At 40.1% G+C, this 27608-nt stretch overlaps 1 protein-coding gene across 3 annotated transcripts in view; it reads left to right on the top strand.

Annotated features, from left to right (window-relative positions):
• LOC122796901 (zona pellucida sperm-binding protein 3-like) overlaps positions 1–26443 on the top strand; it is a 191862-nt gene extending 165419 nt beyond the window's left edge. For all 3 annotated transcript variants that reach the window (XM_044065658.1, XM_044065666.1, XM_044065674.1), the window contains 6 exons: positions 5549–5729; positions 6618–6726; positions 11080–11171; positions 25736–25836; positions 26002–26114; positions 26235–26443. In XM_044065658.1, coding sequence (XP_043921593.1) covers positions 5549–5729; positions 6618–6726; positions 11080–11171; positions 25736–25836; positions 26002–26090 — 572 coding nt within the window. In that variant the 3' untranslated portion in view covers positions 26091–26114; positions 26235–26443. The remainder of the gene's footprint in view (positions 1–5548; positions 5730–6617; positions 6727–11079; positions 11172–25735; positions 25837–26001; positions 26115–26234) is intronic.
• The last annotated feature ends 1165 nt before the right edge of the window (positions 26444–27608 follow it).

Below are 27608 nucleotides of genomic sequence, written 5' to 3'. Positions count from 1 at the left end.
AATGTATATGCATTTTAAGAGACTTTGCAAATACAGCTACCAAAAAAGGGTGCCTGCCAGTCAGATGGCTATCTCTATGAATGCCAACAGACTGAAAGATGCTCAATTTTTGGCAATGGGAATCTTCTGTATTCTCCATTATTATGCTACCTTGGAATGGGTATAAAGTTGAGGATCCCCAGCAAATGAGGTTCTCTTAGTTTGTAAGGGATGTTTTCAGCAAATTCACTTTTGGATCTAGTGAATTCTACAGACTGATGTGATCCTCCACAAACTAGAGGTTCTAGTCAGCACAAATTTGAAGTCCAATGCAACAATTGACTCCTTTTGAACTATATACTTCTCTTGGTATAGGGAAACCACAGTGGTGGGAGCCACAAACTATATAAAGAAATGACCATGCCCCCACTAAAATACTCTTCCAGTAACACAATCTGGCTTAATCCAGCCAAAGAACTTTGGAAAACGTTCCACGAGGGAACTAATGTCTGAGCTCCAGCTTGCTATAAAGATGACCATAACTTCAGGTGTTGATTCAGTTGGCATTTTAGTGGGTCTGCACCTGCATCACCCCTGGTTAAACTGGTACTGATCTACCTATATGAATTTGCTATAACTCTGTTGTGCAAATCGTAATGTACTAAACTATATCCACTAATCTCCATCTTCCTTGTGCTTCCTTCCTTTTTGGGCTACTTTGACTTGTCACCTACATTTTGAACTTAACAAATTGCACTGCATATACCTCCCTATATTTAAAATTTGACTGAATGTTAAAAATGGTCTAATGGAGCTTTTCTACCAGGCCTCCACTGAAAAAGGGCACTGCTCTGGCACTTTCCCAGTAAACCAATGCAAATAAAGCTTTACACAAGGAAAATTGAAGATCTTTACTGTAGTGACCTCAAGGTGAGCACAGCAGTGCATGCAAATCCCCACAGTAAAGCAATAGTCAGTGCTGTTACAAGATCTGCTATTACAAGGTCTGCTATTAGACATATGAATCTCTGAACTCTGGTTTCACTAATCCAGTACAGATGGTGTGCCAGCCATGGTACATGGGGTTGGTTGAAATTAATTTCATGGACCTGGGGAACTTTTCTGTACTAGCCCTAAACCTCACAGATGCATTGCACATGCTAATTTAAAGCCTCCCCAATGGCTTCATAAAACATGGTAGCTGTCTATAAGGCTGGGTTAATGTCTGATCCTGAAAACTATAGCCTTATCCATCTTGCCAGTATCAGCAAAGACAAATGTAATTACTATAGATGTTTCCAGACTCAAAACTTGCAATATGAAGAAAAATGCACTTAAAAACATTCCATTGGCTTTCCAGCCTTCATTTTTTTATTCTGTTGGTCTTCTATCTACTTTGCATACGTTTTTATTGCCCATTTTCCACTTGTCACCTAACAAGTCTAATACTAAACACTTTGCAATAGTAAGTTTGTGGCATATTTTGTCTGATTTGATGCTTCTGAAGTCTTGCTACTTCTAGAATAGTCTCTTGGTGTGTCTTATTGATGAGACAAGCACTTAGTGCTGTAGCAAAACAGCTGCAGAAAAGTCTGTTTAATACAGTGTACACTATTGTACAACATTTGGTATTCTTTGGTTTTACTTTTGGATTCATTAAAATGATTACCCTGAGGCAGTATCTGCCAAGGCAGATGTCTGCTACAGTGCCACTAATTAGAACTGCAGACACTTGACCATAGTTCATGCCAACAGCAGGACAGAACTGCTACCTTCATACAATGCACACTGACAGAAGCACCATAACACAGCTTGTGCAAGAATTTAACAATGTCTAGATTTTTGTTTTTTTCCTTATAAAATATGAGTTTTCTGGCAAATCAATGGGGTGCAGTCACTGAGATTTGAGTTTCAGATCTTTCAGAAAAATGTATGATGCAAAATTTATGCAATCAACTTTCTAGGTTTATAAGAGCAATATTTTAAAATGATCCTGATTTGAGCCCCCCCCCCCCCTACTTTTGGCTTTGTCAAAGTAAATCCAGACTTTGAAAAGGGGAAGCAAATATCCTCCACTTCTAGGAACCAATTTGTGATTTTTGTGCAATAGGTTTGTACTAGGTCAACTACTGGGGCCTAGTTGAGCCTAGCCATGCATTCCAAATCATTCAAAAAGTACTGGGGTTTGGGAGTTAAACACCTGCAAAAATAAGGGCCTGGGAGATGATCCATTTAATGGACACAAGCAGCCTGTAAATATAGCTGACAAACAGTGGTCCCCATCCAGTTGTCCAACTTGCACTTGAATTAGGTTAGGGAGTAACTCTGCTTCACGTGGATGGGGAGCCTGTTCCATGTCAGGTTCTGAGAATATTTGTGCAGTGTTAATTACTGCAGGTGTGTTACCAGATTATACTTCTGCTTTCTACCCTGGCCAATAACCCATTTGTACAAGATGATGTGCCTCTTCAAAATCAGCAAGTGTTTGAGCCACAGACACATTATCCATTTATCGATGACCGCAAAAGAACTATAAACATTTTTATCACACAACACTCAAATGGTCAAAATAAACTTAACTTGCACATTTTGCAATGGATTCTGTAAACAATAACTGGGTATTCAAGCTCACTGACTTAATTTCTTGACAGGCTTGGCTTATTGTAACTCCCTTAAAACCAAAAGTAAACTATTACGAAAATAAAATTGCCAAAGATTCCAAAGACTACCACAAGGCATTCTATAGTTGTCAAGAATCTAAATGTCAATGCTCAGATCTGCTCTGAGCTACAACAGAAAGACATTAAATATACTGATCCTAAGGATATTGCCAATATCCTGCCAGATTGATTCAGTGCCAACTTACCCCCCTCTCTTCCCCTAAATGGCCCATCTCAATACCGGAGGATTGCCAAATTCCGGTAATAATGGCCACACAGGTATAAAACGCACTCTCCAAAGCTAAGAATACAGCATCCATGGGACCAGATGACATCCTGGGCTGTGTACTACATTAACTACAAAATAAACTGGCACCTCACCTAAAGTGTCATGTTTAATCATAGCCTCACCTCAAGCTTCATGCCCACTGAGTGGCTCACAGCTAGTTATCCCACTCCACAAGGGGGGATCCACCTTGGATCCTGGGAACTACCGCCCCATCAGTCTGAGCCTGATCTGCAAGGCCATGGAATGTATTATCATGGAAGACATTGGCAGCCTTCAAACACTGGACCCCACCCAGTTTTGGTTTGTGAAGGGCTGAATTGGGCTCCAGAGCTGTGGATGAGGGTAAGGTGGTCCACACAGCCTATCTGGTCCTCGCCAAGGCCTTTGACACCATCCCCCACTCTGGAATCCTAGATAAACTTACTAAGCTGGGCATTAATCCCTATGTCACTCTTATCAGTTGCCAACTGGCTTACTGACAGAACCCACACTGTAAAAATAGCTGACTCCAAATCCAGCTCCAGACAAGTGGAGTACCTCAGGGTTCAGTCCTGGGGCCACCCTTGTTTGACATCTACTTCTCTGAAGTACAGGCCAATACAAAGGGACTCTGGATAACAAAGTTCGCAGATGACTGCAAACTGGGAGCCATTATTGAATCTCCAAAATTATGTGGATACTCTACAAAAGGGCCTTACAGAAATAGATGCTTGGTGCCAGAGCCATGGGCTCAAGCTCAGTACCAAGAAATGTATAGTTATCCCCTTTGGGAAAAAAAACATGTACCCGTGAATTACCACATAGGTGGCAGTACACTAAACACCGAAAGTGTGACAGACTTGGAGACAGGTGGATAGTGGTCTCGCCTCCGATAACCACATCGCCACAACAGTCAGGAAATCCTATGTGGCACATCTCCTCACCTAAGGGCTTTTCATCCAGAAAAAAGGAGGTCATTGTCCCACTGTACTCATCCCTCATTAGACCCATTATAGAGTACAACACTCATTTGGTATGTACCTCTCAAGACACCTGCAACAACTGGAAAGGCCATAGAAATATCTCACTAAAAGAATTGCAGGCCTAAAGCAGATGCCCTATGCTGACCACCTTAAACTCCAGCTATATTCTTGTTGCATATCGTCTGCTCAGAAGCAATCTCTGCTTAACATACAAGGCCATGTCAAACCCAGAGCTACTGGACATGCTACACTTAAAGAAATCCCAATCCCTCAGAGCCACATGCTCCAGGGATGTAAACCTTATCACAATAAATGAAACATGCTGGAGGGATAGGTTCCTGACCCAGAGACTCCCCAGACTCTGGAATAGACTGCCCATACATGTCAGTGCCTCTTTGGCCCTCTTCAAAAGGAACCTTGACTATTAGATGGGAGGAAATTCACCCCGGAGATCACGTCAGTCACCCTGCTAGACAGGGGTCCAGGGAAGAAATAGCCAGGGAATTGTTATGGCTAGGCTTGTATAGGCCCTAGCGCCAATAGCCTAGTACCAACCTATGAACCTATTATGAAACTTTAAGTTTACAAACATAACTGAAAAGGAAAGTTTAAAAACCATTTTAAAGCCAAGGTTTTTTTGGCTATTGGGTGGAGAAATGAGAAAATGTCTTGTCCATTTTCCAGACATCTGAAATAGCTAGCTACTGTTTGAATTCGTATGGCAAAGTAATAGGCCTGCAGAGGGGCCAACTCATAACTACTCGTACCTAGGCATAACTTGGTTCCATTGCTGCCTGCTTCTTCATATTGTCTTGTGTAGTCATGGCTCTAATGTTGAAAGACTGTAGAGCAGTGCATTCCTCTGGCAGCCTGTTTTCATCTTTGCCCATCTTCCCTCTCAGAAATTGCTGCCATCTTGTCATCTAGCTGTATCAAGTCTTTTGAAGTTCACTCTGAATTCAGACAAAGGCAAATAACAGGAGTAGGACAGTGAGTTTGCACATACCTACCTGGCTGCAGACTGTTGCTTTCTCCTAGTGCTCACTACTTGCCAAGGTTCACACAAGTGTCTCGAGGCTGCACTGCAGCAAAGCCATGCCACAAGTGCTGCTCTAATTCTCTGTTTGCCGTGTGCCAAGTATGGGGAGGCATAACTTGCATTGCAATGCTTCTGCAATGCAGTTTCAGAGGGTGAGCTGTGCAATAACATAGTTGGTCACATGTGGAAGGGGTCTAAAGGTTGTGGCTGCACAGCTGGGAAGTGTGGAAAAACAAAAAGCTGGGGGATGGAAAGTTGCAAATGTAAGATGTAGTGGAGCCTCAGGTAAAATCTGCCCAGGCCAGATTGTAGCAGTGGGCAAAGGGCTAGTCCAGGGGGCAGATTGTAGCAGTGGGGGACTGGCTAGCTCTCCTGGGATCAGACAGACTAAACCATAAAGGGCTGTGCATTTGTACAGCTTTGATGCTAGCAAGACTTGTGGACTAAAGGTGGTATGCCAAAGTAAGCTGCTAGGAATGAAGAGGCTCTAGCTTGAAGCAAAACTACTAATCTTGATCCTGTTAATGGTGTGCACTGTTTAATAAACTGACTGGTACAAAGTATAGCACAGGGTACGTATGGAGCATGGCTAACTTTTTTTTTGTCCCCCTTTTTGCAGAGGACTTCAGTGCACCAGCAACTTCAAAATCATTACTTCTAGGATCCTCTGTCAACATTGAAGCTGCAGTCAATGGTTATAACCATCAGCCCATGATACTTTTCCTTGACTTCTGTATTGCAGCTACAGATAGAGACCTGCAGAATACTTCTGAGAATTACACAATCATAGAAAACCATGGGTAAGAAAAGCAGAACAGTTGTACATGTTCATTAACTTGAATCCAAGTTTAACTGAAAGCAGTGTGCGCAGTCTTCTTTGGCATAAATAACTATGGATGATTACTTTTATCCTTGGACAGGGCTAGTTCTACTGTGCTGTCATCTCAGTAGGTTGTAGCTGTGAATCCCTTGCATGAAGAGGGCACAAGTCAGTTGCTCTTGGCAAGACTTTGGTTTTCCTAGGCTCACTACAGCTGCCCTAAATGACCTGTGATTGCCAATTTGTGTCCTACCCAAAATAAATACTTCATCAAACTCTAATTGTATCAATTAGTATTTAAAATTCTCTATAGTGTGCACTGCCCAAAACCATGTACTATATCCTTTGTGTGAAATGCATCTCTAATTTGAAATGGTTATAAATGCCTGGCCTATGAGAAATGACTTGTCACATGGAAATGCCCATTCCTGGCAAGGACTGATAATCAAGTATAGTACTTCCTGCAGGTTTAGACTTGGTGCACGGCTTTGCCTTGTGTAAAATAGGGTGAATGTGCCACTATAATTCACACACTTAGGAAATATGTTTTTTCTTACATTTCTGAGGTGTGTAATTGGAGTACTAGCTCCCACAGCTGAAGGGGGTTCTATTAAATCTTACAACCTAAAATAAAACTTGCTATACGCCACACTCATTGGCCATTGAGAGACTTGTTTGGCTTTGTCTGACATGTACACGTAGTTCCTGGTTCTGGCTCTTTCCACATGTCTTGTTGATTTGGCTACCAACTTGGCTGCTTGCTTTGTGGTCTGCATTTTTACAGCCAGTTTTGCATTCTGCCAGGTGTATTTAATTTTACAGCTCTTTGCATAATGCAATTCTTATTCTAGGTGTCTTCTTTTTCCAGGTGTCTTGTTGATGGCAAAGAGTCTAATTCTATGTATATGTCAAGAACAGACCCAGCTGTCATCCAGTTATATCTGCAGGCATTTAAGTTCACCGATATGGATACTGAAGTAAGTATTTGACAAACCTACCTTGGCAGACAGCTATATTTTAAAGCCCTTCATGCTAGTGTTTTGTATTTTAAAAAAAAAAAAATTCTGGTATCACGCATGAAACTTGACTGAGCCACTACATCCACCCACATCCCTATTTTCCCATTCTTGCATATGTGGTTGGGGTGTCACTTCAGCATCTAGAACCAAGGTTTTATTTCTGCCATTTGGCTTCCTCTGCACATTGGGGTGTCACGCTCACCAGCCCAGCTATCTGAAATTTTGTAAATCATGTCACACAGGGTTTCTATAGTATTGAGCTTCAAGGATGTGTCCACAGTGTACACTACCGGAAAGAACAGAAATGCATATGAACTATACCTGTGCAAATGTATATTTTTAACAGTAGAAACTAGAACATAAAAGGGTTAACTGGCAAAACTTCAAGAAAATAAGTTGAAATTAAATCGTTTTACAATTGTGCTATAAAAGTTAGTTTTCAATGCAGCAAGGAGACAGGATGCCTAGAACTAGGGTGCCTTCCTTTTTGTAAGTGTTGTATTTTTGTCCTCTAGCAGGTGCAAACATCTGAAGGCTATGTATTCTCACCAATGAGCTGCTAAATTCAGTTTTGACAAAAGGGTTTTAGCTTGGAAACTGAAGTCCAGATGACAAAGTGATTTCATCCAAGCTTAATCCAGCACTAATATTCCTTTAAGAGCTCTCTGAAAGACTGGGCATTTTGTATTTTGCCTTGACTTATCAAGAACATCCACTCATCACCATCTGCACTTGCCTTGCCATAAGCAAGATTTAGGGTATTGTCTCTCTTAGCTATATGTAGGAATATAGTAAAGATTAGTTTAGATGCTTTCTGTATTTGACTGTCCTGCAATGTTAAAATTTGCTGTGATTTAGAACTCTGAAGTTACTGTGTTTTACTAAGTATTGTCTTGTTCTTTTATTTATTAAATCTGTGACTGGTATTTGAGACTTATTTAAACTCTTGGAGTACTTATGTCACCGCTCTGAGTACTTGTGTATTTGGTGACACTGTATAGGCCATTCCTAAATAGCCTGGAAGTGTTTGTCAGACTACCATTTGGATAATATTACACAGTAGGATTGGACACCCTTTGTAAGGGCCTTATAGTAGCTGATAAGCATTGGTGGCAAGTGGAAACTATCTTAGTCTGGGCAGAAGGAGGCATAGCTAGTAAACCTGTGCTGGCCTTTCCCAGGTATGTGTTTGTGTATAAATCAAATCTAAGTCTGCTACTTTGGCAGGGACACTAAGCACTGGTTGGACAGAGGGTGCTGGAGGTCTTGGCCCCTCAGCTGAGGGACCGTAGTCTCTCTCCTTTGATAATCACATCACCAAAGTAGTTGGGAAATCCTATGTGGCACACCTCCTCACAAAAGGTTTCTCATTCAGAAAGAGGTCATTGTTCCCCTCTACTCATCACTCATTAGACCCATTATAGAGTACAATGCCCCTTTTGGTATGTACCTCACAAGACGACAAAACCACTGGAAAGGCCACAGAAATACCTCAGAGGATTACCAGCCTCAAACAGATGCCCTACGCAGACAGTCTCAAAAAAACTACAGCTTTACTCAGTCACATATCACCTACTTGAGGTGATCTCTGCCTAACATACAAAGCTATGTCAAACCCAGAGCTGTTGGACATGCTGCACTTAAAGAAATCCTAATCCCTCCAAGCTACATGCTGTAGGGACCTAAACCTTGTCACCACAGTAAACAGAACATGCTGGAGGGATAGATTCCTGTCTCAGACTTCCCATACTCTGGAATAAACTACCTATCTATATTAAACAAAGCTCCTCATTAGCACTCAAGAAAAATCTTGATTGGATGGGAAATTCACCCTGGGGATCACCTCTGTGGCTCTGCTCGACAGTGGCACAAGAAAATAATTTTCTTGGGTGGCAAAATCCAGGGTACCTTTTTGGCTGGGTTTGTATAGGCCCCAGGGCCGATAGGTTCAACTCTATAGCTGTGCCAATGGGAGTCTTGTTGGCGATCTGGAGAAAGAGGGAGAAACCAGCCCCAGACTGACCTCTGTGTACTCTAAGGGAAATTTCACTTTACTGTGTGTACTTGTCATCCTCCCAGTGTTTACATCCCTTTGCTGTTGCCAGTGGTGAGGATTGAGGCTTCTTGATTACTGGGCCAGTGCAGGGGCATCACAAGGGGTTCACATGAAATCTTACAACCTTTTCTGTTTCTTGCAGCTTATTGGTCCCTTCATTACAATGTATGGCCCAGGAGAAACGAGTGCTAGTGGTTAACCCAGTTTCCCTCACACTGATTAAAAATCTTTAATCTCTGGGGATGTAAAAGTAGTAGTGTCTGAAATGAAAATAACTCTGCTGCCAACACAAATATTTTTGGGATTCTAATTTTCTACTTTGTACCAGCTAAGGTTAGGACATCATTTCTTGTGAAATGCCACATCTCTAGCAGCCTACACACACCTTACCATTCCCAATATTGTTAAAGAGCAAGGCAAACAAAAAATTGTACCTAAATAGAATTCAATAAGTCTGTTACATTCAGTTTTCACATGCTATTTAATATAAAGCATAGAAACACAGACTTAGGAAAAACAGTTTATACCTTTGAAAATGTAAAACCTCTATATGAACTGTCAAGGCACTTAATTCAGCTAGACTTTAGCTTTCGCATGGCTGCAAGGAATTCCTTGTAATTTATGAACATTTACAGGAATATTGTCTGTAGCAGTGACCATCTCAAGGTGTATGACTTGCTGCAAATTTGACAGTTTTAAACATCTATAGTTTCCCCTGATGCCATGCAATAGTTCTTATGCTTATTTATTTAATGTTGTTGTCTCTTTCGTCTTTTCCCGGTTAGGGGTCGCCACAGTGGAACTCCGGTCCGCTAATGATTGGCAGTAGATTTTTACATGCTGGCTTGCCTGGCCTAACGCACAACCTTCAACGAAGGAACACCCATTCATGCATGTCGCCACACAAGACGCTCTGAGAATCGAATGGGCAACGTCTAACTGAGGCGACAACGCTACCGCAGCACCACCACCGCAGTACTATTATATAATGCATATTGGAAATATTGCACAGCTTCATAATCACTAGTAATATGTCCAGTTTAATGTAATCCATGCATATAATATGCTCTATCTGCATCCTGATATTGTTTGCCATGTCTAACCTCTCGCATGAAACTGAATGTAAATGACAGGATGCAATTTTTTGTTGGACCTTGTCCTGTACCTTTAATGTTGCCTATTTGGCAACCTACCAAAAAAGTCAAGATATCATTAGGAGCAGAGTGTTAAATGGACATGCAATAAAATGTACTATAGAACTGAAATGAGTTTAGACTTTTGCTGAAAGAGGGGGAGAATAAAGACTTCCTACAACTAATTTCTACCTTCACTAAAACTCAATCTAAGCACAATTAGCTGAAGGGTTCATTAGTGTCTAAAGTGACAAACTTCACTGAAATGTTTAGAAAAATTTATAATGGTGCTCATCTTGGGACTCTAACCGAATGCCTCCATACTGTGCTGGTGTCATTCTCAATGGACCAACAAGAACCTCTGGACAGATGGGTGTTATGTTCTCATAAAGGCCTTAGCCTTTCTAACTGCCTAGCATAATATCAGATTACAAACGCAGCTCTGTTTAAGCACTGCTCAAATCATTCGTTATGAACACTTGAGCTCACCTCCAATAGTAGCTATCGTCTCACTTTTTTCGGACTTCAATACTCAAAATTTGGCAATTATTTGCCAAAAAAACTCCATTTTATGAACAAAAGGTCAAAATATGATGCAAATCTAGTCATTTGGTGAAAATCTGTACACTTGAGAGGTATGACTCCAATAAAAACATTTTGGGATATACATCAAATTAAACTACTTGCTATAGGGAAATTAATACTAGATTTTTCCCAGTCCTTTTAGTAGCCCAATGGTCCTATCAACAAATGTACTGTCTTCAAAGTGATCAATGCTCCTTGACAAATGACTGCAACAGTTTGCGTTAGAGGGGTATGAATTTCTGAATGCAATCATAACCAGTTTTTCCTCTCAGAATGAGAGTGGAAATGAACCATTGTAGCAGCCAGGAAATTGGAAGAGAGTCCTTGGTTATTTCCCGATTTTGTTCTCTGAATTGGAGTTTCTGGAGTTTATAATTGCAATGTTCACTGCAGTGCGACTCTTTGCACTTTTTTTTTAAACTGTGAATTTCAACTATAGCAGCCCTATTTTTTTCTGTTGCTTCTGGTATGTATTATGAGTACATAGTCTTAAACTGTAGTTCCTGTACATAAAAATCAAAATATATTTTCCTCTAGATATACATCCACTGCCAACTGCTTGTCTGGGATCCTGCTGATCTGGGAGATCCTGCAAAGAAAGCCTGCTCTTTCAATCAAGCTACCTCAAGGTAAGACCCCACCACCACCACACATGCATATCCCTCTTGGCGAGTTTATTCTACAAATCCCATTGGTAAGGGACTGATCCCTTAGATTCCACTTATGAAAAGGGACACTGAAAATGCTTTAATGGTGTAAGCTGGTGAATGACTTCCTCCTTTTATGGAAGTCATACAAGTGATGTAGAACTATTAACTGTGATTCGATGGCAGCCCACTAATGCTACTTTTGCTATAGTTTGTCGATTTGTAAAAGCTAGTGCTGTCTGTGCCCTTTAGTTTACCATCTCTCAGTTTAGGCAGAGTGCTATACCAGAGAACTTTAGGTATGTGCCAACTGTTTGTGCAAGCAACCTGGATTCTGAAGCACAGCAAAGTTGCTACCTCTTTTGCCATTTTTGGATTAAACATTTTATGCTAAAATCTAAAACATGACAAGTGCAAAAAGAACAAGGCAGCAACTATGTGGATAATGCATATTCATGCCAAACTGAAGTATACCAATAATGTGCTGTCAATGGGCTTTAGTGGGAAAAGTTCTGCAGGACTCAGACTTTAATTCGGTCTCATGTTCATTTAGATATGTTTAATGCTAAACGTTAACATGTTCTATACTTCTGTTTCCCCAGCTCTTGTATTTCAGTATTGTGTAGCACTGCAAGTAACTACCTAATTTTCAGTTCTTGTATAGCCACATTTCCCTTTGCATCCACTGGAGAGGCTTCTCTTTACTGACATTTCCATCCTAGCTTTACTTTTGAGCATTAAGTTTGGGCATATTACACTAGTGTGTAGACAACACAAATGTTTCCATCTTGGTGTGCTGACCTTCTGTTGACATGCATGGAGAATGTTTTCTTCTCACCTTTCTAATACATTCTTGGGAGCTGCTTGTTTTTTGTAAGACTTTCTATGTTGAAACTGTACTGTTGTACAACTTGGCAGAAGGAATCTGGACACGGCCTAAAATTGCAGAACAAAAGCTGCAAAATAGGGAGAAACTTTACTCTTGTAAAAAGGTTCTTACAAAAGGATTTGTTGGCATGCAGTTTTCTAAAGCCTATGAAGTCTCAAGTGTATATTGACTTCTGTCCAATTCATGACTAACAATCGTGGCAACAAGTGAAGTCGCATGACAATTGCATGCAAGACACTATGGGTACTGAATGCGCACATTACTGTACATTGCATCACACCCCTTAAGCCTCAAACAAATTTCATTGTTTAGTATAGGAACGACTGTCAACCTTATTTTAAAAATGTTAATTTGTACAGAAGTGTGCACAGCACTATAATAGCTCTTTGCTATCTTAATATATCCTTTACCTCTAGAAGGATTTTGAAGTGATGCCCCAAATCCATGTGCAAAACTAGGGGGGGAAATGGGGTTGTGGATGGATCTAGACAGGTTTTGATGACCACAAATGAGGTAGGTCTGCTAATCTGCATTGACAACCAATTAGACTGGCAACTGGAATGGTCTATATGGATTAAAGTGTGAAATATGCTCTTGAATAAATTCACTGGACTCTATACTTTCCAGTTAGAATTTTCTTAACACTTCAGTATGCTGTGGTAAGAACATAGGAAATTCTGATTAAAGTAGGTGATCTGGCAACCTCCCTCCCAAAGAGGTATTTCTGACACTTGGGTGCAAAATAAGTTGAGCTTTGAGCTGGTATTAACTTTCATCATTTTTAATCCAGCTACTCAATAGATTTAGGGATGTATTTGTGATGAAATGTGCTTAAAACTCTCATTCCTTTGGAAATTTTTCTTTGCTCATGTACTGTGGACATATAACGTCCACTCATGAAAGACTTCAATGTTGACAGTCTGTATCTAGCAGTAATTATGTTGAGGTACTTGGAATAAAAATACAATATACTGTTTAAACTGGAGCAGTTGTATCTGAAACAAATTTACTCAATGTCAGGCTGATCTGTAATCCCATGAGAAATCCTACCCTCTGGAACTGCTTTTGTGATGCATTAAAAATGCAATAGTTTTTCAGCATTAATTCAATGCCTTGGCATGCCTGGCCAAAATAAGACATCCCGCACTCTGCTTGATTGTTCCCATGTATAATTCTAATAGCTTTATCCGCTCTCTACACAGAGTAGGAGTAATCATGTGGATGTTGATATTGGTTCTTGTACCTCCTAAATTGCAACTTATAATTTTGCTAAAAGTATGCTTTCAAAGAATGCCATACAAATATCAGAGGTATCATCTATATAATATCAAAGGTATGAATTTCCTTAAAATATTTAAATTGGTTTATATATGCTAGTATCCTTTTGATGGGAATAGTATTTAGCATGACTTCCCAACATAATCGCATTGTGATCTGTTAATGGACAGAGACTATTTTAACCTTCCAGAGTCTTCAAAATTATATCTTTTGAAAAAACTATTTTGGCCATTCTGGATTGTGTTCCGGGTATGAGAAATGTATAAATAGTGAATTTGCCACTGGATATCTTTAATTGAATAGAGTAATAATTCTATTAAAGCCTCAGCTGAAGCAGGTTTTCTTTTATTAATAGCATTGGAATCGTTATGTAATAATATCCCACAAGAATAATACACTTGAATTCTCCTCCAGTTAATGCACATTTTCCTTTTAATTTTCAAAGTCCCTGAACATGACCTCCCCTTTCATTATGTATACTTGAAATCTTAGAATTTTAGTTGTTGGTATAGAGTTTTTCCATAATATAGCCACTCGTTTGAGAACTAGTGAGCACAGTGTAATTTGTACTGAATCTTAATAGATCTTGTACGGAGTGCTTCCCATAAGAAAATATCTCAGTCAAATATCTTTAGATTTGTTTAGGACATACAATTCAAATATAACAAAAGGCAAAACCACAAACTATTCAACCTTGCTAAAGAACCATTTCTATAAATCCTGAACTGCCTTGTATATAAATATAAATCTGACATCTTTGAAATAACTACACACATACTATTAATAGCAGACACTAATAAGCAAAATGCTAAGCATACTTTTGATTCCTTTCTCCCCTCATGGAGTTTGCTTCTCCTGGTGTGAATAGCAGTCCTACCCATGTGAATAGCAGTCCTACCCAAACACACCGACCAATCAACAAGTACAAATAGACCTGCCCACTACTATTTGAAATTTTAAATTGAATGAAAGGTCTTATTAAGTTTAAATCAACTAATTTCAATATATTTAAGATACGACACAGTATATTCAATTTGGTTCAACTTATTGTACTTATCCAGTGTAATATGATTACATGTTTTGATGTAAAAGATGTATTCTGAAGTAAAGTGAATCCAAATGAAAGGATAAATAACACACTCTACATTACTACTACCAATTTACACATCTTTCATGCGACTGCCTTGTGGCAACCAATGCCACTAAATGTGAAGATACTGTTACCCAGTCTGTTTCAAATGAATAATCCACAAAACACAGTACTGGCACTAAGAATAGAGAGAGTGTGCTACTGTCCTGGGTTTGAGCCTCCAAACTCTGTTCACTTGACAGAGCCACACCACACACTTTGAACCAATGTATCCCAGTGTCCCTCTATCCATACTAACAGTATTTCACACAAAGTATTTTTCACATGGACACAATTTGCAGGGAAGGCGGAATCCTTAATTCCTCTGCTTTCTTCCTGGGTCTGGTGCCACTACTCTGAAGAAAGTTGGACTTCCAGTTACTGATATCCTCTGTGCCACTTAATATCTCTCACAGGTAGTTGGACAAAGCAGTCTCAAACATGTGGCCCTTAGTGTGATTCCTCGGTGAGAATGGTTACCCTCTTCTCAATTAAGCAATAGTACATAAATACTCTTGTAATAAATACAAGCCACAATAGCTTGGAGATTAAACCAATTTTAAGGAAAGGAAATGGCACAAATGCCAAATATACATAGGTTGGCACACACCAGATTAAAATAAAACTGATGGATAGCTGGAATTTTTTCGGTATGCATTCTGTTTCCTAGCTAACTGCTACAAGGAGTACTGTACCTTAAATGACTAATTTCCACAATGTTCTCAAAGCAACTTCACACTCTAGTCCCTTTCAATTAAGTCACAATTTTATATAGCTGAAGTCCTTGTGTGACTTCATTGTTGCTATGGACGCTGGTCATAAACCAGCTAGCCCCACACCCATCACAAGAGTAAGCTTGTCCCAATACCTTCATATCTTTACTTGCATCCCAAATGGGTCTTACAAAGTTTGTGACAATTGCATTCCAATGCCATTTCATCCTGGTCTTAGGAGAAGGTGCCATCCTGCCTGTGAACTAGCCCCTCTCTCTGTCCTTTAACATCTGGACAAACAGTGTTTGCTAGATAATGTAAACATTGCAAATGAGCATGTCAGAGAGGAGAATACATTTGCTTCAGCCTAGCATAAGCACACTTCACAAGCATTTGCTTTTGGCTTGACTTCACATTTCTTCCCCCCTTAAGAACCTCAAGTGAGATTTCTGCAGGTATCTGTCACATCTTGAGACAAAGGTGCAAGTCTTTTGCACATTCCATACACTTTTAGATTATCTATCTGCATTACTGTTGGCACTACCACAGTGATATTGGATAGTTCTGTTGTAGGACTGCATATTGGATAGTCCTGTTGTAGAACTGCAAAGATAAACTCCAAAGTTTTCCAATCTGTCCACTTGCTTTGTGTAGCCATTTTAAAGGGTTATGATCTGTAACCACAGTGAACTTCCATACAAATAAGTTTGGGTATAATTTGGGCACTGCATAAGCTAGACATTCTTTATGGCTGTACAAGATTCCTCTCTGGGTTGAAGTCTGACTCTCTAATACATAATAGGGTGCTCCTCTTCCTCTGTAACCTGGCCAGGTACAGCCCCACACCATAGAAGCATCTACCCGTACAATGAATTCCCGACTAATCAGGGCTGGTTAATAAAGGGGTCCACTAAGGCTCCTTCAGCTTTTGAAATGCCTGCTCACAGGCTGGTGTCCAACCTTATCTGGCCTATCTTTTTTTTCTGGTCAGGTCTGTAAGTGGAGTAGCTATTGTACTATACTGGGGAACACATTTCCTATAGTACCTGGCTGTCCCTAGGAACACCTGTACTGTTTTTTTTTTGGTGGTAGTGTAGTCCATACTTTAATAGCCTCAACCTTGGTAGGTTCTGGTCTGAATTTTCCACTACCTACTCTGACCCAGATAAGATGCCTCTGCCATACCCACTTGACACTTGTTAGCCTTAATAGTCAGCCCTGCCCTTTGCAATCTGCCAAACACTTTCCTGACATGCTGCACATGTTCTGTGCAGGACTGGTTGTATACGATGGCATCATCCAAATGAACAATGGCACAGTCTTCAGGTCCTGTTAGGATTTACCAGCTTCAAAGGTTGATGGGGCATTTTTCATACCAAAAGGAATTTTTGTAAATGGAGTCAAATGGTGATCTCTCCCTGGCTGCAGGCATAAAGGGCACCTGCCAGTAACCCTTGGTCAAGTCAATAGTAGCAAGATACTTAGCCCCAACCTGCTGTAAGGCTTCAATCTGTTTTTGGCATTGGGTAAGCATCTGACTCTAGCTGTTCAGTTTCCTGTAATCCACACAAGTGAGTGCTGCCATCCTTTGGTACCAGCACCACTGGTGAGGCCCAGGGACTGTTAGAGTCTTGGATAACTCCCAGTTCCAACATATTGTTCCTCTTCTTGAGTATAACTCTTGGGTACTCTGTAGGGAGATTTAACTGGTGGCTGGGGTCCTACCCACATGATGCTCCAAGTGGGTACACCCTGGCATACCAATAAACCTCTTCAAATTCCTGCAATACTGCTCACATTTTCTGAACCTGGTTACAGGTTAGTTGAGGGGAAAGGGCCACCCCATCCACCGAGGTGTCAAATTGTGCATCACCAAGGAGATCTACTTCTAGATCCCCTGCTGACCATTCCTGCAACTCGCTACATATGTCAAGTACCAGGGTTCCTCTCACGATGGGGCTTTAACATGTTAAGATGGTAGTTTGTGCTTTGGCCTCCTACCTGGCAACTCTGTCATGTAGTTGACAGCACTCTCCTTTTCCACAGTGGTGAAAGGGCCCTCGCATGCTGCCTGCAGCTTGTCTTACAGGAGTTGAGTACCATCACCTGTTGCCCTACAAAATACTCTTTTGCTCTAGCTTTTTTGTCATACTGGACCTTCTGCTGCTGTACCTGTGCTAGGTGCTCCTAAGCCACCCCATGAGTTCCCCAAGCCTATTCCTGAGTTTCAGGACATATTCCACAACAGACCTTTGAGAATCTCACCCTCCCACTCATCACAAATTAATCCACACAGTAACTCAAAAGGTGAAAAACCTGTAGATTCCTGAGGTACACCTCTCTGTATGCAAAAAGATGGGGTAAGTACTTGCCCCACTCCTTGATTTGATCTGCAAATGCCCTTAACGTGATCTTCAATGTAGAGGTGAATCTGTCCACCAGACCATTTGTGTATGATGGGGTTAGTCTTTAGGTGTTTTATTCCACAGCATTTCCACAAGTATGCCAGCAGGTCTGACATTAGTTGGCACCTCTTGTCAGGATTTTCCTAGGAAAACCTACCCTGCTGAAAATGCCTAATAAAACATTTGCTACCTTCTGTTTCAGTGGAACAGACACTGCTGCTTGGTACCTAGTGGCATAATCTATCAATACCAGGATATTTCTTACCCTTGGAACTTGGGAGTACTCTGAAGTCTCGCAATATCCAGCTATCCTCTGAAATGGCTCCTCAATAACAAAGGCAGCAAAGCAAATTTGGATTATGCAGCCTTGCCAACTAATTGGAATTGCTCACAGGTATTACAGTAACTTGTTAACATCTTTTGCATCTTTTGCAATCCCAGACCAATAAAAAGAGCAGTCTTTTCGTATTTTATACCCATGTGGCCTGCAAAAGGAATATGAGCTATTGCCAGGAGTAGCAGTCTGTAGGCCCTGGATACTACCAACTGGTGTACTTCTCTCCCTGCAGCCCTGGTTCAGGAATTCATTCTCTGTATAATTCTTTGCCCCCCCCCCCCCAAAAAAAACAAAACAAAAAAAAAAACAAAATGGGCATCCTCTATCTGCCTCTTGCTACCTCCCTCAAATAGTCCTGTAAAGTAGGGTCTGAGAGCCAAGCCTGCCTCGACTCTTCCTTACTGACTCTCACCAGCTCCACCTATTGGAGGTCTGGTGGTGCTTCAAGTTCAGATTAACTTGCCTCTCCCTGGAAGTATTCCCTTCCAAGGGAGTCCAAGTACCTTACTCCTGTTGTGGCTCAGATCCCAGGACACTGCTTCCTCCCAACTCCCCTTCTGTAGTAGCCACATCAGCCTCAAATGGAGGTGTAGGCTCTGGCTGGGTCACACCCCCCCCCCCCCCACTGCCTTCTCTACAGGTTTGCCTCCATGCCTGGCTGTGTGTAACGTGCACACAAGGTACTGTAATGTCAATCCTTTCCTATTGGGTAACAGCAGGAATGCCCTTAAACACAGCAACCTGCTTACTGCCTTGCCCCCCTTCCCAGTCCAGATACTCTGGCCAAAGTTACCTGAAATGGCTTCCCACCTATGACTCTTACTAGAGTGGACTGCTCAGGCAAGTATTGCTCCTGACTGACCAGTTTGACTATGGTTGTCTGAGGCTGCCCCTTTTGGCAATGACAACCTTTCCTTCTACCAGAATAGGATACAGACATTCTGATAGCACTTTAAACAATAGTGCTAGTCTTGCTGGATGATCTTCCCCCTGCCTTAATGACTGACTGTACATGCCCCATTTGATTACATATCTAACCCCAAACCCTAGGCATGTACCTGAACATGTGGCTTCCCCCTGTCCTGTGTAAAGCGGTTGGGATGGCTTTGGCTGCCCCCACTGGTTCCCTTATACTCTTGTGGTGTGCTTGGTCCTCTCCCATGCAGTGGCAACCTGCTACCTAAAGTTCCCCTTTCCTCTCTCTTCTCAGCAGTATTGCACTCCCAGTCTACCATCCAAATCCCCTTGTCTTCCAGCATAGTGCTAAGGGCTTGTTCTCTGACCAAAAGATCTGCAACTTTTCAAACATGGTAACATTACATCCACTCACCCATCTGTGAAAATAAATGCTGATTTTTTTTTTTGCAATATAAGGTGGAGGTGGGATTAAATAAAGGATCAGCTCTGAGCACTTTCTTATTTGCAGTGGTGATGGACAGGTTGACAAACAAGATAGTCCCCGTAGACTATGATGTTTGCAGATGACATTGTGATCTGTAGTGAGTAGAACAGGTGGAGGAGACCCTGGAGAGGTGAAGATATGCTCTAGAGAGAAGAGGAATGAAGGTCAGCAGGACTAAGATGGAGAATATATGTGCGTGAATGAGAGGGAGGATAAAGGAATGGTGAGGATGCAATGAGTAGAGATGGCGAAGGTGGACGAGTTTAAATACCTGGGATCAACCATTCAAAGTAATGGTGAGTGTGGAAGAGAGGTGGAGAGTATAGGCAGGGTGGAGTGGGTGGAGAAGTCTGGAGTGATTTGTGACCAGTACCACTAAGTAAAGGGGAAGCTCTACAAGAGGGTAGTGAGACCAGCTATGTTATATGGGTTGGAGTGGCATTGACAAAAAGGCAGGAGTCAGAGCTGGACGTGGCAGAGTTAAAGATGTTGAGATTTGCACTGGGTGTGACGAGGGTAGACAGGATTAGGAATAAGTATATTAAGAGGGTCAGCCCAGGTTGGAAGGTTTGGAGACAAAGCCAGAGAGGTAAGATTACATTGGTTTGGACATGTGCTGAGGAGGGATGCAAAGTATATTGGGGAAAAAGATGCTAAGGATGAAGCTGCCAGGTAACAGGAAAAGAGGAAGGCCTAAGATGAGGTTTATGGATATGGTGAGAGGACATGCAGGTAATTGGTGTGAGAGCAAGATGCAGAGGACAGGAAGAAATGGAAACAGATGATCTGCTGTGGCGATCCCTAACTGGAGCAGCCAAAAAGACACTGCCATGCTTTTTTTTGTATTGTCTAAACTTTTTTTCTCTGCAGTTCTGGAGTTGGCTGATAATCAAGCAAGCATTCTTTAACTTTGCCATAATTTAAACAGTCAAACATCGCTGAGTTTAGAAACTGCATGCATTGCTTTTGCCCATGAGCAAAGGAGATAAACCTCACCCATTGCCCTTGGTCAATTTGCTGAATACATACCCTCTCAAAGGCCCTTAAAGAATCTCTATTACCCTTGTTATGAGGAAAAAAGTTTACTACTGGCCTGGACTCCTTTTCTTGGTAACTCTTCCTCCCTTGGTTTGGTTCCCTGCAGATTCTCTCCAAGCTGCACCATGCACAAAGCTGTGACCATCTCCTCTTTCAACATTGGCTTGCTGCACTCCCCTGGCTTTACACTCCTTTGCCAGCTGAGTCACTGATATTTTAGCATACTTGTCAGCAGAGCTCATCTTCTGCCTTTCTAACTAGTCTGTGCACAACTAGATCTGTATTTTACCTTGTGGGTAAGAGGGTTAACACAACACCTTTGGTAACACACAAATGCTTTAGGCTGAACACTCTGGTTCTAGTTTCCACACCACTGGCCACCAAATGTGGCTGCCTTGTGGCAATCAGTGCAACTAAATATGAAGATGCTGTCACCCAGTCTTTACTTGCATCCCAAATTGGTCTTAAAGTTTTAATGACCATTACATTCCAGTGCTGTTTTGTCCTCAAGGTGCCAATCCCATCTGCAAACTAGCCCCACACTCTAACATCTGGACAAAGTGTTTGTTGGATGATGTGTATTGCAAATCAACATGTCAGAAACGGAGGAAAAACATACAAACAGGAATACATTTTGCTTGCTTCAGCCTAGCATCAGCACATTTCAAGTCATTCACTTTTAACCTGGCATCACCTCTGGCTTCACATATAAGTATATACTATCTAAATGGTTATGTCAGTAAAATAATCAAACTATGGGACTATGTTTAAAAGTTTTAAAGTGTAGATCTTTTCTCCAGAATATCACCTATAATTAAAATGTAATCAAATTGTTTACTGTCTGTTTACATATGTCCTATGATAAAGAGAAATTCAAACATCCTAGAAAGAATTAAAAAGTACTCCAGAACAACTGTCAAACAAGCTTGACTTGTTTATAAAATTGATCAGTCTTATTAAAGATGCATACATATTATAAATGTTATCAAAACACATTGTCAAAATTTCCTCATTGGTCAAAAGCTTAGCATGCGTTAATACTGTATATGTATACAGCTTATTTTTTTAGTAATTCCTAAAATTACCACAGTTGGCAGTTTCTACCTTTTACTAAAATCTCTAGGTGCCATCAGCTTTAAGTGTATAGTGGAAACAATTTCCTACTTTTATGCTGTTTTTTGTCCTAACACCTGGAAGCTCCTATGATCAGAGCTGTACACTGTGCTTTAACTTCCTATTTTTAGGCTAGCAACCTTAGAGCCTTTAAGTCTAGCCATGTTAAATCCCAGGTAACCCCATTTGAGCTCTTTGGGTAGCTTGCAGAATAAATTTATGAACAGAGTGGGTCTGATAAACTGGCTACCCCTGTCCATGAGGAACATGGGTGCCACCCCAGGGGTGAATTTGTGGTTTCTCACCCAGCCAACCCAGGGGTGAATTTGTGGTTTCCCACCCAATTATCTAGGTTGCATTTGAATAGGGTCAGTGAGGAGCTCTGTGAATAGAGAAGTGGCAGTCTCTGGGTCGACCTCTTTCCAGTATGTTCTGTTAATGTTGCAAGCTAGGGTGACATCTCTAGAGTGAATGACTCTTGTGCCATTTGACTTGTAAATGTGTAGAATTTCCATTAGGGCAAGGTTGGAGATGCCCTAAAGTCACCTCTTAGCATAAGATGGTGACAGGGCTTTCAGCTTGAAGTCCCTGTACTTAATGAGAAACCTCTTGAGGTCTGTCTAGCTGCTGCAGGTGTCTGGTGAGGTACATGCAAAAGGGTGTATTACTCTTAGTGGCCTGATGAGGATCTAATACAGTGGAGTGCAACTTCTCTTGTCCTGGATGCTATGCCCTTGCTTAGGTGTGCTACGTAGGTGTTCCTTAACCCTGTGTAAACTTGGTGGTCGAAGTTACCTGTGCTAAAGTCTCCAACCACTGGGTTGGGGAGGGGTGCTGTCAATATTCCATTTTGCCAAAGGAAATGCATTGTTTGCATTTAGTTTGACCATGGCTTTAGCACCAATCATGTGCAATTAGCCCTTTCTGTAATATGTTGATATTGTTTACAAACTAGGAGCAATCGCAGAGTTCCCAATCAGCAAACCTGGTGAATCAGAGGCCATCTACTGGCCTGGACTTCTGAGAAGTAGATGCCAAACAGTAAGGGGCCCAGCACGGACCCCTAAATAAGTTTTAATGTTTCTTTTCATTTTAGTAAAGATACAGTTAGATTTTTGCATTTTTCTTGCCCTTTGACCTCACATGCATGACATATAGGTATCTTTCCTCTAACTTTATAACCAACCCTCCCCTTCTGTATTTTCCTCCACAAACATACATACATACAGGTCATGCAACTTCAGTGGGGAAACTATGCAGAGCCCAAGCAATAAGAGAAGAAAAACTAAAATCATTTGAAGTGCACAAGCTTGCAAGGCTTAAAAATTTACATATGTCATTTCACAACCCAATTCTAGCCCATAATGGCCACACTCCTAACAACTTAAAATAAGATGTTGAATCAGCTCCACCATTATCCTATACCTATCCCCTTTCCAACATGGCACCATTACAGACGCAAGGCTAAACATTTAACCATAAAGGGAAAGAGTTTTTCTTAAAACACTAAGACCTCAACAGAAACCACCCTTCAAAAGTAAACTGACATTCTTTAACGGCAGTCAGAAATATTTAATAAGTCTAACACCATGATCGTTTTTGTTTAAAAGATCATACTTTTATATCTAGTCTATATAACAAGACACAATGTCAAATATTTAGTTTACCATTCTAAAACTTCACCTTGGATTTATGATTTGTATTTAAGAAATGCAACGCAGTTAGTTCAAAGCACAAATACTTTTACAGTTAATACATCAGTTAATTCACTTGTGGTTAAGAAGCAACATTATAGACTTCTGAACTATTTCAAAGATTTCACCTTTGTTTAAATTGATATGAATTGCCATAGTTCTGATGAACTACATTCATTGGGAAACTTGGATTTAATTACTAGTTGGGTTTCAGTAACTTTATTGAATTAGTGATGTATGTTGAATATTTAGTACGATTTATTTTTATAGTTAGACTTTTATTACCTTATAGAAGTGTATCCTAATTTCTTTTTAGTCTTTAAAATTAAAGATAGAACCTGTTTGAGAATAGATTATGTTGAATTATATAAATTAATATAAATTAAGTAATTTTGTCTTAATTTCATTTTCTGTTCATTTCTCTGTTGGTCTCTTCAGGGAGCTGCTATTCCAGTCCATTTCCTCAATCTTTAAATATCATGCAATTCAATCTTTTTTTTTTTTTTTTTTTTCTAGCAGGAAATAATCTGGAGTTATTTTATCAGTGGTAGAAATACTTGGGCATTACTGCAGTGGAGTAATCCTTGTAAAATCTTCAGTTATTTCGATCTGCGAATTATACCATGCTGTTTTTAGTATCTGCTTTGTCCTGACTATTTTTTTTTTTAAGCATCCAGGGATCTGTGTGCTAATTCAATGTCTTGGGAAGTAAAGCTTTAGAAGTTACTGTATTTTCTCCTATCCTCTCTGCTAGACCAAAAACCTGGATATTTCTTTATCTGTTTTCTAGTTCAATTTTATTTAACAATAAGGTATTTTGTTTAGTAAAAAATCTATATTTTCATTTTCAGCATCCTTCCCTCAATATCATTCAAAGCATCTATTCCAGAAAGCTGAACTTTCTGCTGTTTTAATATCTCAATGTATTTGAATTTTTTGTTTTGAATATTTTAGTTCTCTTGTTAGCCATTTTTATTGAATGTTCTTTTATATTTGTAAGAACTGACTGTAGTTCAAGTCCTGTAGACAACTCATTTCAAGGTTGTAAGTTAAAACGTTTTCTGAGAAGTCGAGGAAAAATTTATAATGTATAAAAATTTTTATGGATACCACCCAAAAATATTTGGGATATCTTAAAAACTTTCCTGAATTTTAAAGTAGTAGAGCAGGAGAATTATGCAGCTAGCCTCTAACCATCTTGGCCATGCCCCTCTACTTTGAAAGCTTAGGTGAATCATTGGTAGTGGTAATGGTCTAGGGCAATTCTAGTAACTTAAATCCGTTTTCAGTAATTTTTCATTCTGCCTTCACATAGGATCAGAGCTGAAGTAAGATGCTGTTTAATGAAGCTTGTTGCTTGGTTTGCCTTGCTTGAAAATGGATAATGCTACATGGAAACTGAGGCAGAATTGAAGAGGCTTCAGTATATTTTTTTTTTTACTACACTAGAATGGGTTAAACTGTCAAAGCTTCTGAAGAGGACACCAGGATCCTTCTGCAATATCTTTTTTTGTCAGAACGTCTTTGGGGGTGGGGTTAATATTTTAGTAGTAGACATGTAGGCTGAGACAACGAAGCTTGCAAATGAGCACCATGCCTCTAACGTGGTAGCAAATAAACTTGCATGATCTCTCATGCAAGGCACTATGGGTACTGATTGCACATTTACTATGTTCACACAGTGATGCCAGGTTGAATAGAGCAGCTGTCGTCTTGGCAGTATTTCAAGAAAACTAATTTGTTAGGAGTATATAGATATGGGGCATACTATACATTTTAACTTTAGCCTGCTTACTTGGGGAACTGACATTGGCTTTCAACAGATTTTTTTTTTTGTTGCTATCCCTGTAGAAAGCTTTCAAAGTTGTATTTAAGTTTGGTGTTAGGACCACACTTTTCAGGTGACTGAAGTTAAATGAGGCAGACCAAAAATGAGCATGGTATATAGATGTATTAAAGTCAAGTACCACAAACTGAGAATGCTATGGAGCTGAAGTGTGTAGTGAAATTGATTCAGTGGCACTTATGTTCAAAACTGCTTCGTTGGAGCCTCCCTTGAGTTGTATGCCAAACCCTCTTCCAAGATAGGCACATCAGCACTGTTCTTTTGCAAGCTTCCTGTTAGTATTTTCTCAAGACCTTCCATTGCACTCCTTTCTATGCTCTTCCCGCTACTTTTTAAAGGCCAGGCTGAAGTGTAGAAGTTTTTTCAGGAGAGATTATGGAAAATTGATTTCAGAAATTGGGACAGATTAGCAACTTTATCAGGATGTTGTATCAAGGTGGGCCTTGTCTGCTATATTAGATTTATGAATGAAATGCTATAGTAGATGTGCAATCCACAGAGTATGGTATCCAATTTTAAACCATGCCTTTTTAGAATTAAAATCTTGTATTAACATTTTCAGTTGTGCTGCAGGAACACCCTAGATTCTAATTATCTGATTTACTCTTTTCATATTTATATTAATACACAATGCTTTGGTCTTGATCATGAGCCTGAAGGAATCTTTTTTTTTTTTTTTTTTTTTTTTTTTTTTAATTGCAGCTGGTATCTCCTGGATAATCCCTTAAAAAGCTCCCTCTGCAACTGCTGTGATGGGCTGTGCAATCCTAAAGGAAGTCTGAGAAGGAAACAGAGGAGTGAAGGTAGGTTTCTGTTTAAACTGGAAGGCAAAGGTCCAAAGTTGAAGGATAACTTCTCAACTTACTAGAAAACTTGTTTATACCTAAAATGTATACTAGTTTAATTTCATTAATAAAAAGGTGCACACTCTTTTTGCATCTTTTTTTTTTTTTTTTTTTTATATATAGAATACAACTCCGGGCTTGTTCATGACATGGTGCTTGGACCACTGAAGATACAAAGAAAAGTTGGCAGCTTTGAATGGGATGGTATCTAATCTTCCATTTAGGAGTTGGAACAGGTAAATGTTTCTTGGTAATGGTGTTGGTTCTGCTGTTATGCAGAAATGTTTTTGTTTTGTTTTTTGTGGGATGCATATTCTTTCAAGGTGCTCTTGGTAACATCTAATTTGCTTTTACAGACCATCCGATCCAAATCAATGGCTACTTTACACTGGAATTTCTTCCTCTGCTTGAAATAAAACAGAATAATATCCCTCATTTCCTACATACTGAGGTGAACCAACACTATGGACTCTACTCTGAATACAATGGACAGAAGTGTCAAGATGGCAGAAGTTTGTAGTTAACTTGCAGAGTATGAAAAATAAAAACTTTCATATGTGGCTTATCTTGGTATTGATTTTTATCTTCACTCAATGTTTTCTTTCTTTACCCTGAAAGTCAGACTGGGCAGTACCAATTTTTAGTGAAGGCACAGGGAGAAAAGCTTTGTGTCCATTGAATTGTACTTTATTCCAGTTAAATAGAGTTGTTGCATATCTATTTGCATTTATATACATATATACATACAGTACATTTGTACAGAGGTTGAAGTTGCTAAACAAAGCCCCACTACAAGTTAGTGGATTGTACAAGCAGCAGTTATGCATAGAAAATGTATTTCATTCCAGTGAGGTTTGGAGTATTTGGAGAGTATCGTGTGGCGAGCACAAAATGCTAACCTAGCGATGAGCATGCACAGGACTAGGTTTGGTTAAGATGTTTACTCAGTGGGTTAAAACTACTGAGTTTCAGTTTCTTGTGTAGGGACTTGGATTTGCTTTTCTGCTTTAAATTTGTCATTGCCCACATCTGGATGTCGCCTGACAACTTACAATGTGGAGTCCTGCAAACTTCACTGACTGGGTTAAGTAGAAAATTTTCTGAGATGTACATCTAGTACATGTTGTTGAGTTGGATAGATGGTACTAGGAAATGCTTACAAATGCTATTTTAGACAAATCTTGCTTTTCTACGAGATTTTACTTTTGCAGTTATCACTTTTTTCAGAAGCACGCAGGCCATTAACTTTCATTTGATCCCAGTGTTACTTGCCTGATGCTCCCAAATTCATTTTTATATTCAGTTTTATAAAGGTTCATTCTAATACTACCTAGTTGCAGGCTATAAGTGCAGATGTCTGAATTAGTCAGGTAAGTGATTATAGGGGTGTTTGTGTCCAACCCAATGTTCTAATTTTTTCAGTTTACTGTCACACCAAACACTCCAAGATGAATTGTTTGGGTACCTTGATTCCTTTTAAGGAAACTAGCTTGATGTAGTTGCAAGTGTATAGAAATTGCGGAGAAGTGGACTTGGATGCAACCACACATTCTTTGTGGTAGATCATGTCCTAAATTTAACAAGCTAGGCAGGCTGGTCAAGGGACCCTCTAGCTGTGGTAGACTTGAGATAGGAAGGAATGCGGAGCATGCTTTCCCTCTCATAGCCTGTGAAGGGTTTTTATAATGAGCAATCCTGTCTCTGAACACTTTTTTTTTTTTTTTTTTTTT

Source organism: Protopterus annectens, chromosome 1.part0 (genome assembly GCF_019279795.1).
Source record: "Protopterus annectens isolate FY-2018-M chromosome 1.part0, PAN1.0, whole genome shotgun sequence".
NCBI classification, from domain to species: Eukaryota; Metazoa; Chordata; order Ceratodontiformes; family Protopteridae; genus Protopterus; species Protopterus annectens.
This window is presented reverse-complemented; position numbering and strand designations above follow the sequence as displayed.